Here is a 14,649-nt window from a genome sequence, read left to right on the forward strand (position 1 = left end):
ATTATAATATTATAAATATTATATGTATATACATATTATATTATATTATATTATAGTATAGTATAGTATAGTATAGTATAGTATAGTATATTATATTATTAGCATAGCACAGGAGACAAGATGGAACTGCCCCCTCCCTCTCTTGTAATGTGATACCTGGAAAGCTCAAGGCCAGGGAATGCTGAAGTTCTGCCATGACCCTGAGTGATTTGGACATCCAGTTTTAGGCAGGAATATCTAGAATGGTTAAGATTGGTTGGATTTTGAGATTGCATTGGAAGGTAAGAGAGGACTGGCTGCCTTATGGTCCTCCAGATGTTGTCAAGCTACAATTCCATACAGATACGTGCAGATTTATCTAAAACTGATGTCAAACCTGTGAGTTTCCAGGTATTTTTGACTTTGGTACCCAGAATTCTTGGCCATCGGGCCAGTTGGCTAGGAGTTCTGGGAATGGAGGTCCAAACAACTTGAGGGCCACAAGTTTGACATCACTGATCTAAAAATAATTCACAGGAATCAGAAAGAATTACTTATGAATATTACTTCAGAATAGGTATTTATAAGATACTACTATAAATCACGCCTATCCTGCTTCTTCATCCCACTCGATCCCTCAGCATCTATGAGTTAGTACCAAAAAGCAAACTGACCATCAAATTTGGAGTGGTGGTTAGTTTGGGGGGATCTTATGATTTTTTGATCTTTACCATCTTTTTTTTAGAACCCAGGCCCAAGAAGTACAAGTGCGGCCTTCCTCGGGCCTGCCCAGAGCACACCTTGGCCTTCCGGATCACAAGCGGTGCAGCAAATGTCATTGGACCCAAGATCTGCCTTGAGGATAAAATGTGAGTCATTGGCAAAGAAGGCAAAACAGTTGGGAGTCTGGCTCAGAAAGCCCAGTCTCGAACATTTCCAGAGTAGAAGGCAGAGCTCGTGAGCAATATCTCTTTATTCAGGCTCAAATTTGTATTCCAGGGGAAGCAGAATTTCTTTTTTTTTTTAATGTATTACAGCAGTGTTTCTCAACCTGGGGGTCGGGACCCCTAGGAGGGTCGCAAGGGGGTTTCAGAGGGATCGCCAAAGACCATCAGAAAAAAACAGATTTCTGATGGTCTTAGGAACCCCTTTGGCAGACAAGACTTAAGATCTCTCTGCCTGCCCTTCTCTTCCTTTTTGGTGTTGGTGAACTACAACTCCCAGAATTCAAAAACACCCCCCTAACCCCACCAGTATTCAGTGTTGGCCATGTAGGTAGTGTGCCAAGTTTGGTACAGATCCATTGTGGGCTGCGTTTAGAGTGCTCTTTGATTGTTGGTGAACTATAAAGCCCAGCAACTACAACTCCCAAAGGTCCAGGTCTATTTTCCCCAAACTTCAGTAGTGTTTACAACTGGGCATATTGAGAATTCGTGACATGTTTGGTCCAGGGGGAGTCAGAGGGTATTTTCTGTTGGTCATGGGGTTTCTGTGTGGGAAGTTTGGGCCAATTCTATGGTTGGTGGGGTTCAGAATGCTCTTTGATTGTAGATGAACTATACATCTCAGCAAACAACTCCTAAATATCAAGGTCTATTTTCCTCAAACTCCATCAGTTCACATTTGGGCATATTGAGTATTTGTGTCAAATTTGGTCCTGATCCAGGCCCGTCCGGGGGGGGGGGGGGGGGGTTTGAGGGCCTTCAGCCCCCCCCCCCCCCCCAAATTCTCAGGGTGGTCCACGAGAAGGCCTTACTGGTACATTATTTAACAGTCCACAGTACTCTCTGGAGAACTACAACTCCAAAACTCAAGGTCAATGCCCACAATAATAGATGTGTCGAAACAGCTGCTTGAATTTGATCACTCCTTGGCCTTGATTGCAAGCATGGGATGTTGTCTCCTCTCAAATCCTACCAGAAAAATTTTCTGTTGCTCATGGGAGTTCTGTGTGCCAAGTTTGGTTCAATTCCATCGTTGGCGGAGTTCAGAATGCTCTTTGGTTGTAGATGAACCATAAATCCCAGCAACTACAACTCCCAAATGATAAAATCAATCTCCCCAACTCCACCAGCACACAAATTTGGGCATATCAGGTATTTGTCCCAAATTTGGTCCAGTGAATGAAAATACATCCTTAATATCAGATATTTGCATTACGATTCATAACAGTAGCAAAATTACTGTTATGAAGTAGCAACGAAAATAACGTTGTGGTTTGGGGGTCACCACAACATGAGGATCTGTATTAAGGGATCACGGCATTAAGAAGGTTGAGAACCACTGTATTACAGTTATCCCTTCACATGCGCTGAGACCTGCAGAAATTCCTCTCTGTTCCAAATAGAAAAACTGCAAACAAAAAAAATCCACAGTTTGACTTGAGAAAACACCTCTCTGGGAGCCATTAGGTCCTCCAGCATCACTTCTACCGGGCATTCATCAAAGAATTGCACTGGAGGTTCCCAGAAGGATGTTCTCTCTAGTCCTCTAACATGTTTCTGTGGTTAATTTCTGCTGGAAGTTGACTATAGAGGAACACTATTTATTTATATATCGTGTCAGGAGCAGACCAAACAGTTGCTTTGCATTTTTTAACAAACAAACAAAACACAAAGTTTGCAAGCTTGGTAGTTGATTAGTCATTTGTCCAGTATCTGGCCACTTGGAGTGCCTCTGGTGTTACTATAAGAATGTCCTCCATTGTGCATTTGGCAGGGCTCAGGTTGCATTGCAGCAGGTGGCCTGTGGTTTGTTCTTCTCCACACTCGCATGTCGTGGATTCCACTTTGTAGCCCCATTTCTTAAGGTTGGCTCTGCATCTCGTAGTGCCAGAACACAGTCTGTTCAGCGCTTTCCAAGTTGCCCAGTTTTCTGTGTGCCCGGGGGGAGTCTCTCATTTGGTATCAGCCATTGATTGAGGTTCTGGGTTTGAGCCTGCCGCTTTTGGACTCTCGCTTGCTGAGGTGTTCCAGCGAGTGTCTCTGTAGATCTTAGAAAACTATTTCTTGATTTAAGTCGTTGACGTGCTGGTTGATGCCTAAACAAGAGATGAGCTGGAGATGTCTCTGCCTTGGTCCTTTCACTATTGGTTTCTACTTCCCGGCAGATGTCAGGTGGTGCAATACTGGCTAAACAGTGTAATTTCTCCAGTGGTGTAGAGCGCAGACACCCTGTGATAATGCGGCATGTCTCATTAAGAGCCACATCTACTGTTTTAGTGTGGTGAGATGTGTTCCACACTGGACATGCATACTCAGCAGCGGAGTAGCATAGCGCAAGGGCAGATGTCTTCACTGTGTCTGGTTGTGATCCCCAGGTTGTGCCAGTTAGCTTTCGTATGATATTATTTCTAGCGCCCACTTTTTGCTTGATATTCAGGCAGTACTTCTTGTAGGTTAGGAACACTAGAAGACCTAGAGATCCCTAGAGAGATTATTTTAATCAAATCCACAAAATTCAAATCTCCAAATGCGGAGGGCTAACTGTACATCCCATCTTTTCTCCAATGAGCTCAAGACAGTGTGCCTGACTCCTCAGTCTACTGACAACAACCCTGTGAGGTCAGTCAGACAAACAGAGAGAGAGAAAAACAATGTTTTTGTGCATCAGTATGAAGTAGAACCTGGGGCCCTCTCCCTCTACACAATTATAGCACTATGATTTTCATCTTAGCTTCTGCTAAGGAATCCTGGTGGTTGTAATTTGGTCAGAGGCACCAAAGGAGTTTTATAGTTGAGGGTAATAAATGCCGCTCTCTAAGCAGCAAATCCCATGATTCCTCAGGATGTTGCCATGAAAGTTAAAGTGGAATCATAGCCCTATAACTGTAATGCAAGATGATTTTTCTTGCAGTACATTACTTTTTGCTAAGGAATCTCTCCATGGCTCTATTTCTGATTTGCCTTCATCATTCTTTCAGGCTAATGAGCAGTGTGAAGAACAATGTTGGCCGAGGCCTAAATATTGCACTGGTGAATGGTGAGTTATGTCTTTTGAGGTGCAGGTCTGCGTTAATTATCGTAATTACATGAACTGATGGGACTAGGAAGAGTGCAGGGGTCCTCAAACTTTTTAAATAGAGGGCCAGGTCACAATTCCTCAAACTATTGGAGGGCCAGATTATAATTTGGAAAAAAAATAATGAATGAATTCCTATGTATACTGCACATATCTTATTTGTAGTGCAAAAAAACCCCCCACTTAAAACAATGCAATACTTAAAACAAAAAACAATTTTAACAAATATAAACTTAATAGAATTGCAATGGGAAGTGTGGGCCTGCTTTTGGCTGATGAGATAGGATGGTTGTTGCTGTTCTGTGCTTTCAAGCCATTTCAGACTTAAGTTGATCCTGAGCGAGGGCCGGGTAAATGACCTTGGAGGGCCGTATTCGGCCCTCAGGCCTTAGTTTGAGGACCCCTGGTAGTGTGTTTTGAGCATTGGACTACTGGGACTGTGGCGCAGCTGGCTGGGAGTCAGCTGCATTAAGATCACTACTGACCGAAAGATCATGAGTTCGAAGCCAGCCCGGATTGGAATGTGCTTCCAATCAAATTGTGTAGCTTGCTGTCAACCTTTGCAGCCTGAAGGACAGTTGCATCTGTCAAGTGGGAAATTTAGGTCCCGCTTATGTGGGGAGACTAATTTAACTAAGGCCATAAAAATCTCCAGCAAGCATGCAAAGAATGAGGAAGTACTTAATCAGTGTTACAAATGGACGTTGAAGCGACAGCTCCCCTGGTGGCCAGAATACCCTCATGGAAAGCTGGAATGTTAAATAGCCTCTGAGTGTCTGTCTATATATGTTGCGAGTCTGTGGCATTGAATGTTTGCCATGTATATGTACATTGTAATCTGCCCTGAGTCCCCTGCGAGGTGAGAAGGGCGGAATATACTGTATATTCTGGCGTATAAGACGGCTTTTTAACCCAAGAAAATCTTCTCAAAAGTCAGGGGTCGTCTTATACGCAGGAGTAGTCTTATAGAGCGGGCGCTGAAACTTCCAATCCGGATTGGAGAATCTGTGGTTGCTGCATATTGTGGAGGGAGCTCAAAAATGGAAGTGGCCGCATCCCTGCCATATGCAGCGACTGTATGAAAGGGCGACGCTGTACAAGTATGGTAGGATTCATGGACTTAATGCGGTCCTGATGGTGAGGGGAAGGGGTGCCTCACCGGGAAGGAGTAAGTGAAGGGCGGAGCAAGCTGCAGGCATCTGGGGTGCCCGGGGTATGGAAAAAAGAGATAAGAGTGGCTCTGGGCCCAGAAAAACACAACTCTTTCACCTGTCTGGCCTGCCCTTGTGTCCTACTACCGTACCTCCTCCTCTGCATCTCAGATCTCGCTCCTGAAGACTGCAGTGAAGTGGTGCAGGTGCGCATTTGTGAGATCTGAGAGGCAGAGAAGGAGGTCCAGTAATAGGAAAATTACCATACTGAAATCAAATCTGAAGCTTTTAAAATTTTTATTTGGTGTGTGTTGGAAGAGGGGTAGTCTTATACAGCGAGTATATCCCAAACTCTATATTTTAACTGGAAAGGTTGGGGGTCGTCTTATATGCCGGAATATATGGTAAATACTGTAAATAAATAACTAAATAAATCTCTGGGGAGACCAGGGTTTGAATTCCTCCTTGGTCATAGAAACCTACTGGGTGTCTGTAGGTAAGTTATAATCCCTCAGCCTCAGAGGAAGGCAATGGCAAACCTCCTCTGAACAAATCTTGCCAGTTAACCCCCATGATGGGTTTACTATGGGATTGCTATATGTGAGACACAACAACATTACTGTGGGCTAATGCGGTCTGGCTTGACTTTGCAGGGGTGAATGGAGACCTGATTGATGCCAAATACTTTGACATGTGGGCAGGAGGTAAGTGTTTTGTACTTTATTTTTTATTAATTATTTGACACAAACCATCTCATATATAATCAGAAAATATACATTCAAAAATAATGAAACGTGTCTAGATCTGTATGCAGGTGATAACTTGTACAAAATAAGTAGAACATACTTTACCATTCACTCAAGTTTAAGACATTTTCAACGGAAAATTCATGCAAATTATTCTCGGTGGCGCAGTGGGTTAAACCCCTGTGCCGGCAGAACTGAAGACCGATAGGTCGCAGGTTCGAATCCGGGGAGAGGCGGATGAGCTCCCTCTGTCAGCTCCAGCTCCTCATGCCGGGACATGAGAGAGGCCTCCCACAAGGATGATAAAAACATCAAATCATCCAGGCGTCCCCTGGGCAACGTCCTTGCAGACGGCCAATTCTCTCACACCAGAAGCGACTTGCAGTTTCTCAAGTCGCTCCTGACACGACAAAAAAATAATAATTCCTAACTAGAACTGTTTCCATCTAGATAACAGCAATAGTGCCATCAGCTACTTCTCCCCCCGCCCCATATCATATGCAAAAAAAATAATAATCCCAATGTATCTTTTTAAAGGAAATTCCATACAAGGCAAGAAATATATCTTCATGATCAAGAGAGTTTCAGAGTTTGTCCAAATACATCCTGATACCACATTAATTAAAAAAAAACCATAAGAATGGGAGCAGGCAACAAAGTACTCTCTTAGCAAAGTACTCAGCAATATTCTTGTACTTGTACAGAATAATAATATTATAATAATAATAATATAATAATAATAATAATAATAATAATAATATAATAAAACTTTATTTATACCCCGCTCCATCTCCCCCAGGGGGACTTGGTGCGGCTTACATGAGGCTACGCCCATCAGTACAATACACACAATATAACACAAAAGCATAACAAAACCAGATAATAAAATACTGTATATACTCGAGTATAAGCCTAGTTTTTCAACCCCTTTTTAAAGCTGAAAAAAATCTCCTCGGCTTATACTTGAGTCAAGGTTATTTATTATTTTACCCTGCTATTAGTATTATTTTTATTACATTTATTATTTTACTCTATTTTACTCTATATTTTCATGAACAAGAAAGTTTCAGAGTTTGTCCAAATACATCCTGATACCACATTAATTAATGTTAATTACATTTACATTATTTTACTCTATTATTACCTTTATTACATTTATTATTTTACTCTATTATTATTACATTTACATTATTTTACTGTATTATTATATTGATCGCATTTATTATTTTACTCTATTATTATTGTTATTACATTTATTTCTTTATTATTATTACTATTATTATTAAATTTCCATTATTTACTCTATTATTATTTTTATTACATGTTATTACAGTTATTATTTTATTCTATCATTATAGGTAATAGGTAAGCACATTTACATTGAAGGAGGTTGGAATAATGGTTGAATCAGAGTTGGGCAGTCTTATCTTAAATTAGAGTTTTGTGTAAATACGCAAAAACATTTAATCTACTGACGATTACCAGTAGCAGCAGCATTTCTCACCCTTGGCTTATACTCGAGTCAATCCGTTTTCCCAGTTTTCTGTGGTAAAATTAGGTCCCTCGGCTTATATTCGGGTCGGCTTATACTCAAGTATATACGGTGCATAAAATTGAAAACCTATATAATAAACGACACAACAATATTGCCGCGACCCACAGAACACAGATTGTCTTAAACAGCAATTGAGATGCAAATCTGCTTCTGCATCACTCCTTCTTCTTCTCCTACTACTAGTAGTACGTATGGTGCCAGAATGCTGAGTCTCAACAAATATAAAATCAACTATTAAAACACAAAAGATTTTCACTGGGCAGGGCCAAATTCAAAGATAAAATTTTAAAACACTGGGAAATAGGACAATGTAAATTATCAGGAAGGAGGATCCAGGGATAAGGAAGGATTTAATTGCACAAACCATAAAATAAAGTGCTTCTGAGGTCAATTTGTGCAAAGTTGGTCAGGGAGTATCTTACATTCAATTATTGAAGGCACTTTGGAATAACCAGGTTATTGTTGTCTATGTTGCCGAGACTTTCAGTTTCTGTATTTTTGGGAGGAAGACTTGTGTTGAAACCTCCAAACCCACTCTGTGTGTCTCTCTCTATTTCTAGATGTGAATGAACTGTTAAAATTCATCCGGCCGTTGCATGAGGGGACGCTGGTGTTCGTAGCCTCTTACGATGATCCCGCTACAAAGTGAGTCTTATGAGTGAGCAGATAAAAGGGTCACAGTCAACGTATGCAGTTATATTATGTTGGTACAACACTGATTTTTTTTTTTTGTCTCTTGCCAGAGGAGGGGTGAACTAATCACCTTGTAATGTTTTGCCAGTGCTTTTCCTTGATGTGGGGTTTACACAGCTTTGACACTATATAGTTATTGTGTTACGATTCTAATTTAGATGCCTTGATTTATTGCTTTTAATCCTGGGAGTTTTAGTTTAATCAGAGGCACCAGAGGAGCTGCTTAGCTGAGGATTATAAAGATCCTACCCTCCACTGTAAATTGAGGAATCTCTAGGTTATTGCTATGCCAGTTAAAGAGGAACCACAGTGGTACTAATGTATAGTACAGGGGTCCTCAAACTAAGGCCTGGGGGCTGAATACAGCCCTCCAAGGTCATTTACCCAGCCCTCGCTCAGGGTCAACCTAAGTCTGAAGCGACTTGAAAGCACACAACAACAGCAATAATGCTCAGGGTCAACCTAAGTCTGAAGCGACTTGAAAGCACACAACAACAGCAATAATGCTATCTTATGAGTCAAAAGCAGGCCCACATTTCCCATTGAAATACTAATAAGTTTATATTTGTTAAAATTGTTCTTCATTTTAATTATTGCATTGCAATTAAGTGGGTTTTTTTGCACTACAAATAAGATATGTGAAGTGTGCATAGGAATTCATTCTTTTTTTTTTCAAATTATAATCCGGCCCTCCAACAGTTTGAGGGACTGTGACCTGGCCCACTGTTTAACAAGTTTGTGGACCCCTTGTATAGTATGAAAGTGTTCTTAATTGTGAGTAAATCTGGGATATGCCCTAAAGGTAAAGGTAAAGGTAGTCCCCTGACATTAAGTCCAGTCATGTCTGACTCTGGGGTGTGGTGCTCATCTCCATTTCTAAGCCGAAGAGCCAGCGTTGTCCGTAGACACCTCCAAGGTCATGTGGCCGGCATGACTGCATGGAGCGCCCTTACCTTCCCGCCGGAGCGGTACCTATTGATCTACTCACATTTGCATGTTTTCGAACTGCTAGGTTGGCAGAAGCTAGGGCTGACAGCGGAAGCTCACGCCGCTCCCCGGAATCGAACCTGCGACCTTTCAATCAACAAGCTCAGCAGCTCAGTGCTTTAACCCACTGCGCCACTGGGGGCTCCTAGGGATGTGCCCTAGGTGCCAAAATTATATAGGACACACATGTGTACCCATCAGACCAGCCTCCCATAGTCTTGTCAGATGTTGGACTACAATTCACAGCATCCCCATCCACTATGGTTCATAGTATTGCTGTGTCAGGATGATGGGAATTGTAGACCCAACATATCCAAAGGAGGCAAGGTTAAGGAAGCCTTCACACAGATATTCCTTACTGGCAGATTTGCAAGCTCCCAATAAGGATTCATTTCAGGTAAAAGTCTGGAGTACCAATCCTTACTGCTTTTGGTTGATCCAGTGTCCCTCACAAGAGACTGCTAAGATATGCAATAGCTTAGAATATGGAGGGGAGAGGTGTGGGGAGTTGCTTCTGGTCTAAAAGGGGGGCATACTTCCCTCTCAAGCAACTGAAATGGGATCTCTTGGGGTCTGCTTTGAAGGTACATCCCAGGTAGCAAGCTATATGTATGTAATCTGGTTTAATTTGGTGTCATAGATCTTCCGGTAGAGTGTGTGTGTGTGCATAATTGGGATGTATATGTATCTTTTATAGAACTTCATTTTAATATGTATGTTCATAGAATTTTTGCAATGTTTGTGTGTTTTGATTGTGTTGTGGCCCAACTCGAGCCGCGAGGAGAGGTGGGTAAGAAATAAAATTATTAATATTATTATGATTGTATTGTCGAAGGCTTTCATGGCTGGAATCACTGGGTTGTTGTAGGTTTTTCGAGTTATATGGCCATGTTCTAGAAGCATTCTCTCCTGATGTTTCGCCTGCATCTATGACAAGCATCCTCAGATGCTTGGTGAATGGCTGTTATGTAATTTATCCTATATGCATTGGTTAATTGGTTAGTTTTTTTTGTATAATTTTTGACAGTTTTTGTTTAAGTGTACATCAAGAGAGTGGTAATCATCGACATATCAAATAACAACTATTTATCTTAAAACAAAAAGGGAGAGAGAGAGGAAAGAGGATAGGGGAGAAAAAGGAGGAAAAGGAAAAAAACCCAAAAGGGGTGGGGGCAAGGTGTACAAGAAATTGGAAAGTGTGATGGGGAGTGTTAATTCACTTAGTTACTGATTAGTCCCGAATAGCTTTGTTAGTATTATTTTATCTTCAATTGGGGTTATCTTCTTGACTTATTTCTTATGTGTCAATTATTGTCGATTATAATCGATTATTGGTTATCTTTGAGGTATCTCTCCACTGGAGTCCAGTCAGTCTTGCTTACACCAGTCCTCTGTTTGGTTGCCATGCATTGTGTTAAAGGTAAAGGTAAAGGTTGTCCCCTGACATTAAGTCCAGTCATGTCTGATTCTGAGGTGTGGTGCTCATCTCCATTTCTAAGCCGAAGATCCAGTGTTGTCCGTAGACACCTCCAAGGTCATGTGGCTGGCATGACTGCATGGAGCGCCGTTACCTTCCTGCCGGAGCGGTACCTATTGATCTACTCACATTTGCATGTTTTCGAACTGCTAGGTTGGCAGAAGCTAGGGCTGACAGCGGAAGCTCACGCCGCTCCCCGGAATCGAACCTGCGACCTTTCGATCAGCAAGCTCAGCAGCTCAGTGCTTTAAGCCACTGCACCACTGGGGGCCCCCATGCATTGTGTTAATGCATCCATATTCATTATATCCATTAGTTTTAATTTCCACTCTTCTTTTGTGGATGGTTCTTTATTTTTCCACTTCCTTGCTATCACCAGTCTTGCCGCCGTTGCCATGTGGAACAGAAGTTTGTCTTTGTTCCTTTCAATATCAAAATCCAGTATTCCCAATAGATAGTATTCTGCTTTCATCTCATACTTTAAGTCCAGTATTTTATTTACTGTACATGTCTATGAATCTCTCTCCAGAATTTCTGCACTTTCTCACAAGTGGTTATTGGTTAATTTTAATGTTGATGTATGATATTTTAGATTTTAATGTTAGCATTGAATTTTTGCTGTCAGCCGGTCTGAGTCCCTCTATGGAGGTAGAGAAGATCGGGATATAAAAGTTTTAAATAAATAAATAAAATAGATGCAGGCGAAACATCAGGAGAGAAGGCTTCTAGAACATGGCTGTATAGCCCGAAAAACTTACAACAACCCAATTATTATTATCATCATACGCTCTGGAAAATTGGGACAGGAAGTGTGCTCCCTCTCCTTTACCATTTGCTATATATATATATATATATATATATATATATATACACACACACACACACACACACATACATACATACATATGCGGGGTATTTTTTAAGTAAGGTCCGTTTGAACATAAGTACACAACGAAAGTTTATTTCAAAAAAGTAAATTTATTTTCAGAAAGTACATACTTCGCTCTATTTTTCGACATAGTTGCCAAGTTTGCTCAAACACTTATCATACCTCTGAACCAATTTTACAATACCCTCTTCACGAATCCTCACTTCAACTGAAGCCACCAAATCGTCTGTAATCAAAGAAGGGCGACTGGAGCGGTCCTCATCATGGACGTTGTCACGGCCATCTTTGAATTGTCGTACCCACTTACGCACTTTGCTTTCACTCATAACAGTATCACCGTACACTTCACAAATCTGTCGATGAATTTCTGCAGCAGGCAGGTTCCTTGCTGACAAAAACAGTATCACTGAGCGAACCTCACATGCGGCGAGTGAGCTGATAGTCTTAAACATTTTTAAAGCACAGAACGGAACTGTACAGGTTAGCTACAGAGCGGAAACTGAGCACAGTTGTTCCCGAGGCATGCCGGTACACGACGCACGCGCTCGTTGCGGTATGCGCGCGAACTACTAGTGTCTACAACAAAACGGACCTTACTTAAAAAATACCCCTCGTAAATAAATAAAATAGATGCAGGCGAAACATCAGGAGAGAATGCTTCTAGAACATGGCTGTATAGCCCGAAAAACCTACAACAACCCTATTATTATCATCATCATCATATGCTCTGGAAAATTGGGACAGGAAGTATGCTCCCTCTCCTTTACCATTTGCTATATATATATATGGGCTTAGATTGAGGGGAGTTGCAGTCCAATTACATTAGAAAAGCCACATGTTTCGATTCCCTGTCATCAATCAACTAGAGCAGTGGTTCTCAACCTGGGGTCCCCAGATGTTTTTGGCTTTCAACTCCCAGAAATCCTAACAGCTGGTAAACTGGCTGGGATTTCTGTGAGTTGTAGGCCAAAAACATCTGGGGACCCCAGGTTGAGAACCACTGAACTAGAGCTTTGGAGAGCTTCTGTTCTACCATCTCAAAGCTCCCTGCTTGAGTGGTGATGGCACGATCATCAGCATAGATGAAACTGTCTGTCTCTTCTGGCAGTGGCTGGTAATTTGTGTAGATGTTGAAAGGAAAAGAGAGGGAGTGGAGAAGAGCAGGGGGGTGCAGGTTGTGCTCATACTTTCCCATCCTGTTGTTCCTCTCCAGAATGAATGAAGAGACCCGCAAAATCTTCACAGAACTTGGCAGCAGGATTGCCCAGGAGCTTGCCTTTCGAGACAGCTGGGTCTTTGTGGGAGCCAAAGGGGTGCAGGACAAGAGTCCCTTTGAGCAGGTAGTGATCCTCCTTCCGTCCCCAGAAAACCAGGGCGGCATCCTGATGCCATCTTAAAAACATCTTTCACGGACTTGGTTTGGCTGGGAGGACATCCTGAAATAACCCGAGAAGGGACTGAGGATGTGAGGGACACTCGCATGAACGCCACCCTTTCTTTGCTCTTTCCACAGCATGTCAAAAACAGCAAGAGCTCCAACAAGTACGAGGGCTGGCCTGAGGCACTTGAGATGGAGGGCTGCATCCCACAGCGAACTGCAGATGACTAGGGAGGATGTCTTTCCTCAGAATCTCTTGAGGTTTCTTCCATCTCTTGTCTTCCCTTCTGGTGGCAGCTGTCCGTTGTCCTTCTCTTCTGCCTTATGCAGGCAATCCAGTTCTTTCTTGCCTGGTCCAGAACCTGGGAAGTGGGGTATTGTATGACAATCTATGAAGGAGAACCTATCCTACCACCACCCCATGACCTGGCAGTCTTCCCCGTGTGCCTTATTTGCTGTCCTGGATGGAGGAAGTAAATCCTTTCCTTTCTCCTCTTGGAATGGGATCAGGGAACAAATTCATGCCCCTGTCTGGGAATATTGGCTCAGGAACTCAGATTGGTCAAAGTTGGTATATTTATATTTATGTGGTTTTCTTTCCACTGTGATATGTTGAACCTGACTCGCACTTAGGCCCAAACAGATACACACACACACATTACTTCCCAGGGGAAAAGGTGCGGGAGATGTGTTGATAGTGATGGGTGTAGCTAAAAGCCAAAAACGGACAATGATATCGGTTTCTCTCTATCTACACCCTTTTCCTTATCTGCTTTTATTCTTTCCTAAATCTACATTTCATTCACATGGATCTGTCCATATACTATTGACATGAACAGTCTCTGGAGAGCACCACGGTCCCAATTGCAAGGCAGAGTTTAGGAAGAAGAAATAATTATGACCTGAATGAGGAGATCCTTCACCTCAAGGGAAGGAGTCAAGTTGGGATACCTATGCTCCAAAGGCTCCGACATCCATCAATCCCATGCAGTATGGCTAATAGTAAGGGACAATGTAAGTTGTAGTCCAAACTGAAGGACCAATGGTTCCTATCGCTAGGCCAGCACTTCCTCACTCCTGTTTTGGAGGGACCACTCCTTTTCTGCCCTTGTTTCTGTGTCTCAGTTTAATCCCTCCGCCACCACGATGTTTTGGTACTTTTGCACAACTCCTGAATGATGCCCAGTTGCTATTTCTGGAAAGTTGTGTTGGTGTTTCATTTGTGTCAGGAAGAGACGGGGCATCTGAAAGACCCTTGCTCTTTCTCACACTCCTTTGTTTATATGTTACAGGGGAGAGAATCGAAGACAAGCATTTTATTTTTGAAATTCTTGTTGCTGTACGACATCTCCAATAAACAAAGTACAAAACAATTGAGACTTCACTGATGTTGTTTTAAACTAATGCTCACCCTTTCCCCATGTATAACTTGCAGCTGCCAAGAATCACACTCTTGCCAAAGAGGTATTTATTTCTGCTTTACTGAACGCCTGCAACCACATTTTTGGCATCTACAGTGTGGAATGTACGTTAGTCATAAATAGAGTTGAGGCACTGAATGGTGAATCAACACGTAGGTAAATCCAGCTGGTTCAATGGTGTATTCTAGTAAAAACTAACTATAGAATTTAAGCCATTGTTTCGACTGCACACATTTCCTTCAAATGGTTGATTCATGCTCTTTTAAACCTCTCACTGCTCATGCCCCAGTTTATGTGCTAGCACATATTTTTCCTCTATCATGTATTGCAGGGGTGGGTAGCTGAGATTTTCC

The 14,649-nt window shown here is 42.1% G+C and overlaps 1 protein-coding gene across 2 annotated transcripts in view; it reads left to right on the forward strand.

The window, feature by feature from the left end:
- Nucleotides 1–14,248, forward strand: part of FAM3A (FAM3 metabolism regulating signaling molecule A) — a 35,033-nt gene extending 20,785 nt beyond the window's left edge. For both annotated transcript variants that reach the window (XM_067464169.1, XM_067464170.1), the window contains 6 exons: nt 725–848; nt 3,902–3,960; nt 5,804–5,854; nt 8,012–8,096; nt 12,711–12,837; nt 13,011–14,248. In XM_067464169.1, coding sequence (XP_067320270.1) covers nt 725–848; nt 3,902–3,960; nt 5,804–5,854; nt 8,012–8,096; nt 12,711–12,837; nt 13,011–13,106 — 542 coding nt within the window. In that variant the 3' untranslated portion in view covers nt 13,107–14,248. The remainder of the gene's footprint in view (nt 1–724; nt 849–3,901; nt 3,961–5,803; nt 5,855–8,011; nt 8,097–12,710; nt 12,838–13,010) is intronic.
- Nucleotides 14,249–14,649: the final 401 nt, after the last annotated feature.

The sequence above is a fragment of the Anolis sagrei genome, chromosome 2 (genome assembly GCF_037176765.1).
Source record: "Anolis sagrei isolate rAnoSag1 chromosome 2, rAnoSag1.mat, whole genome shotgun sequence".
Taxonomy (NCBI): domain Eukaryota; kingdom Metazoa; phylum Chordata; class Lepidosauria; order Squamata; family Dactyloidae; genus Anolis; species Anolis sagrei.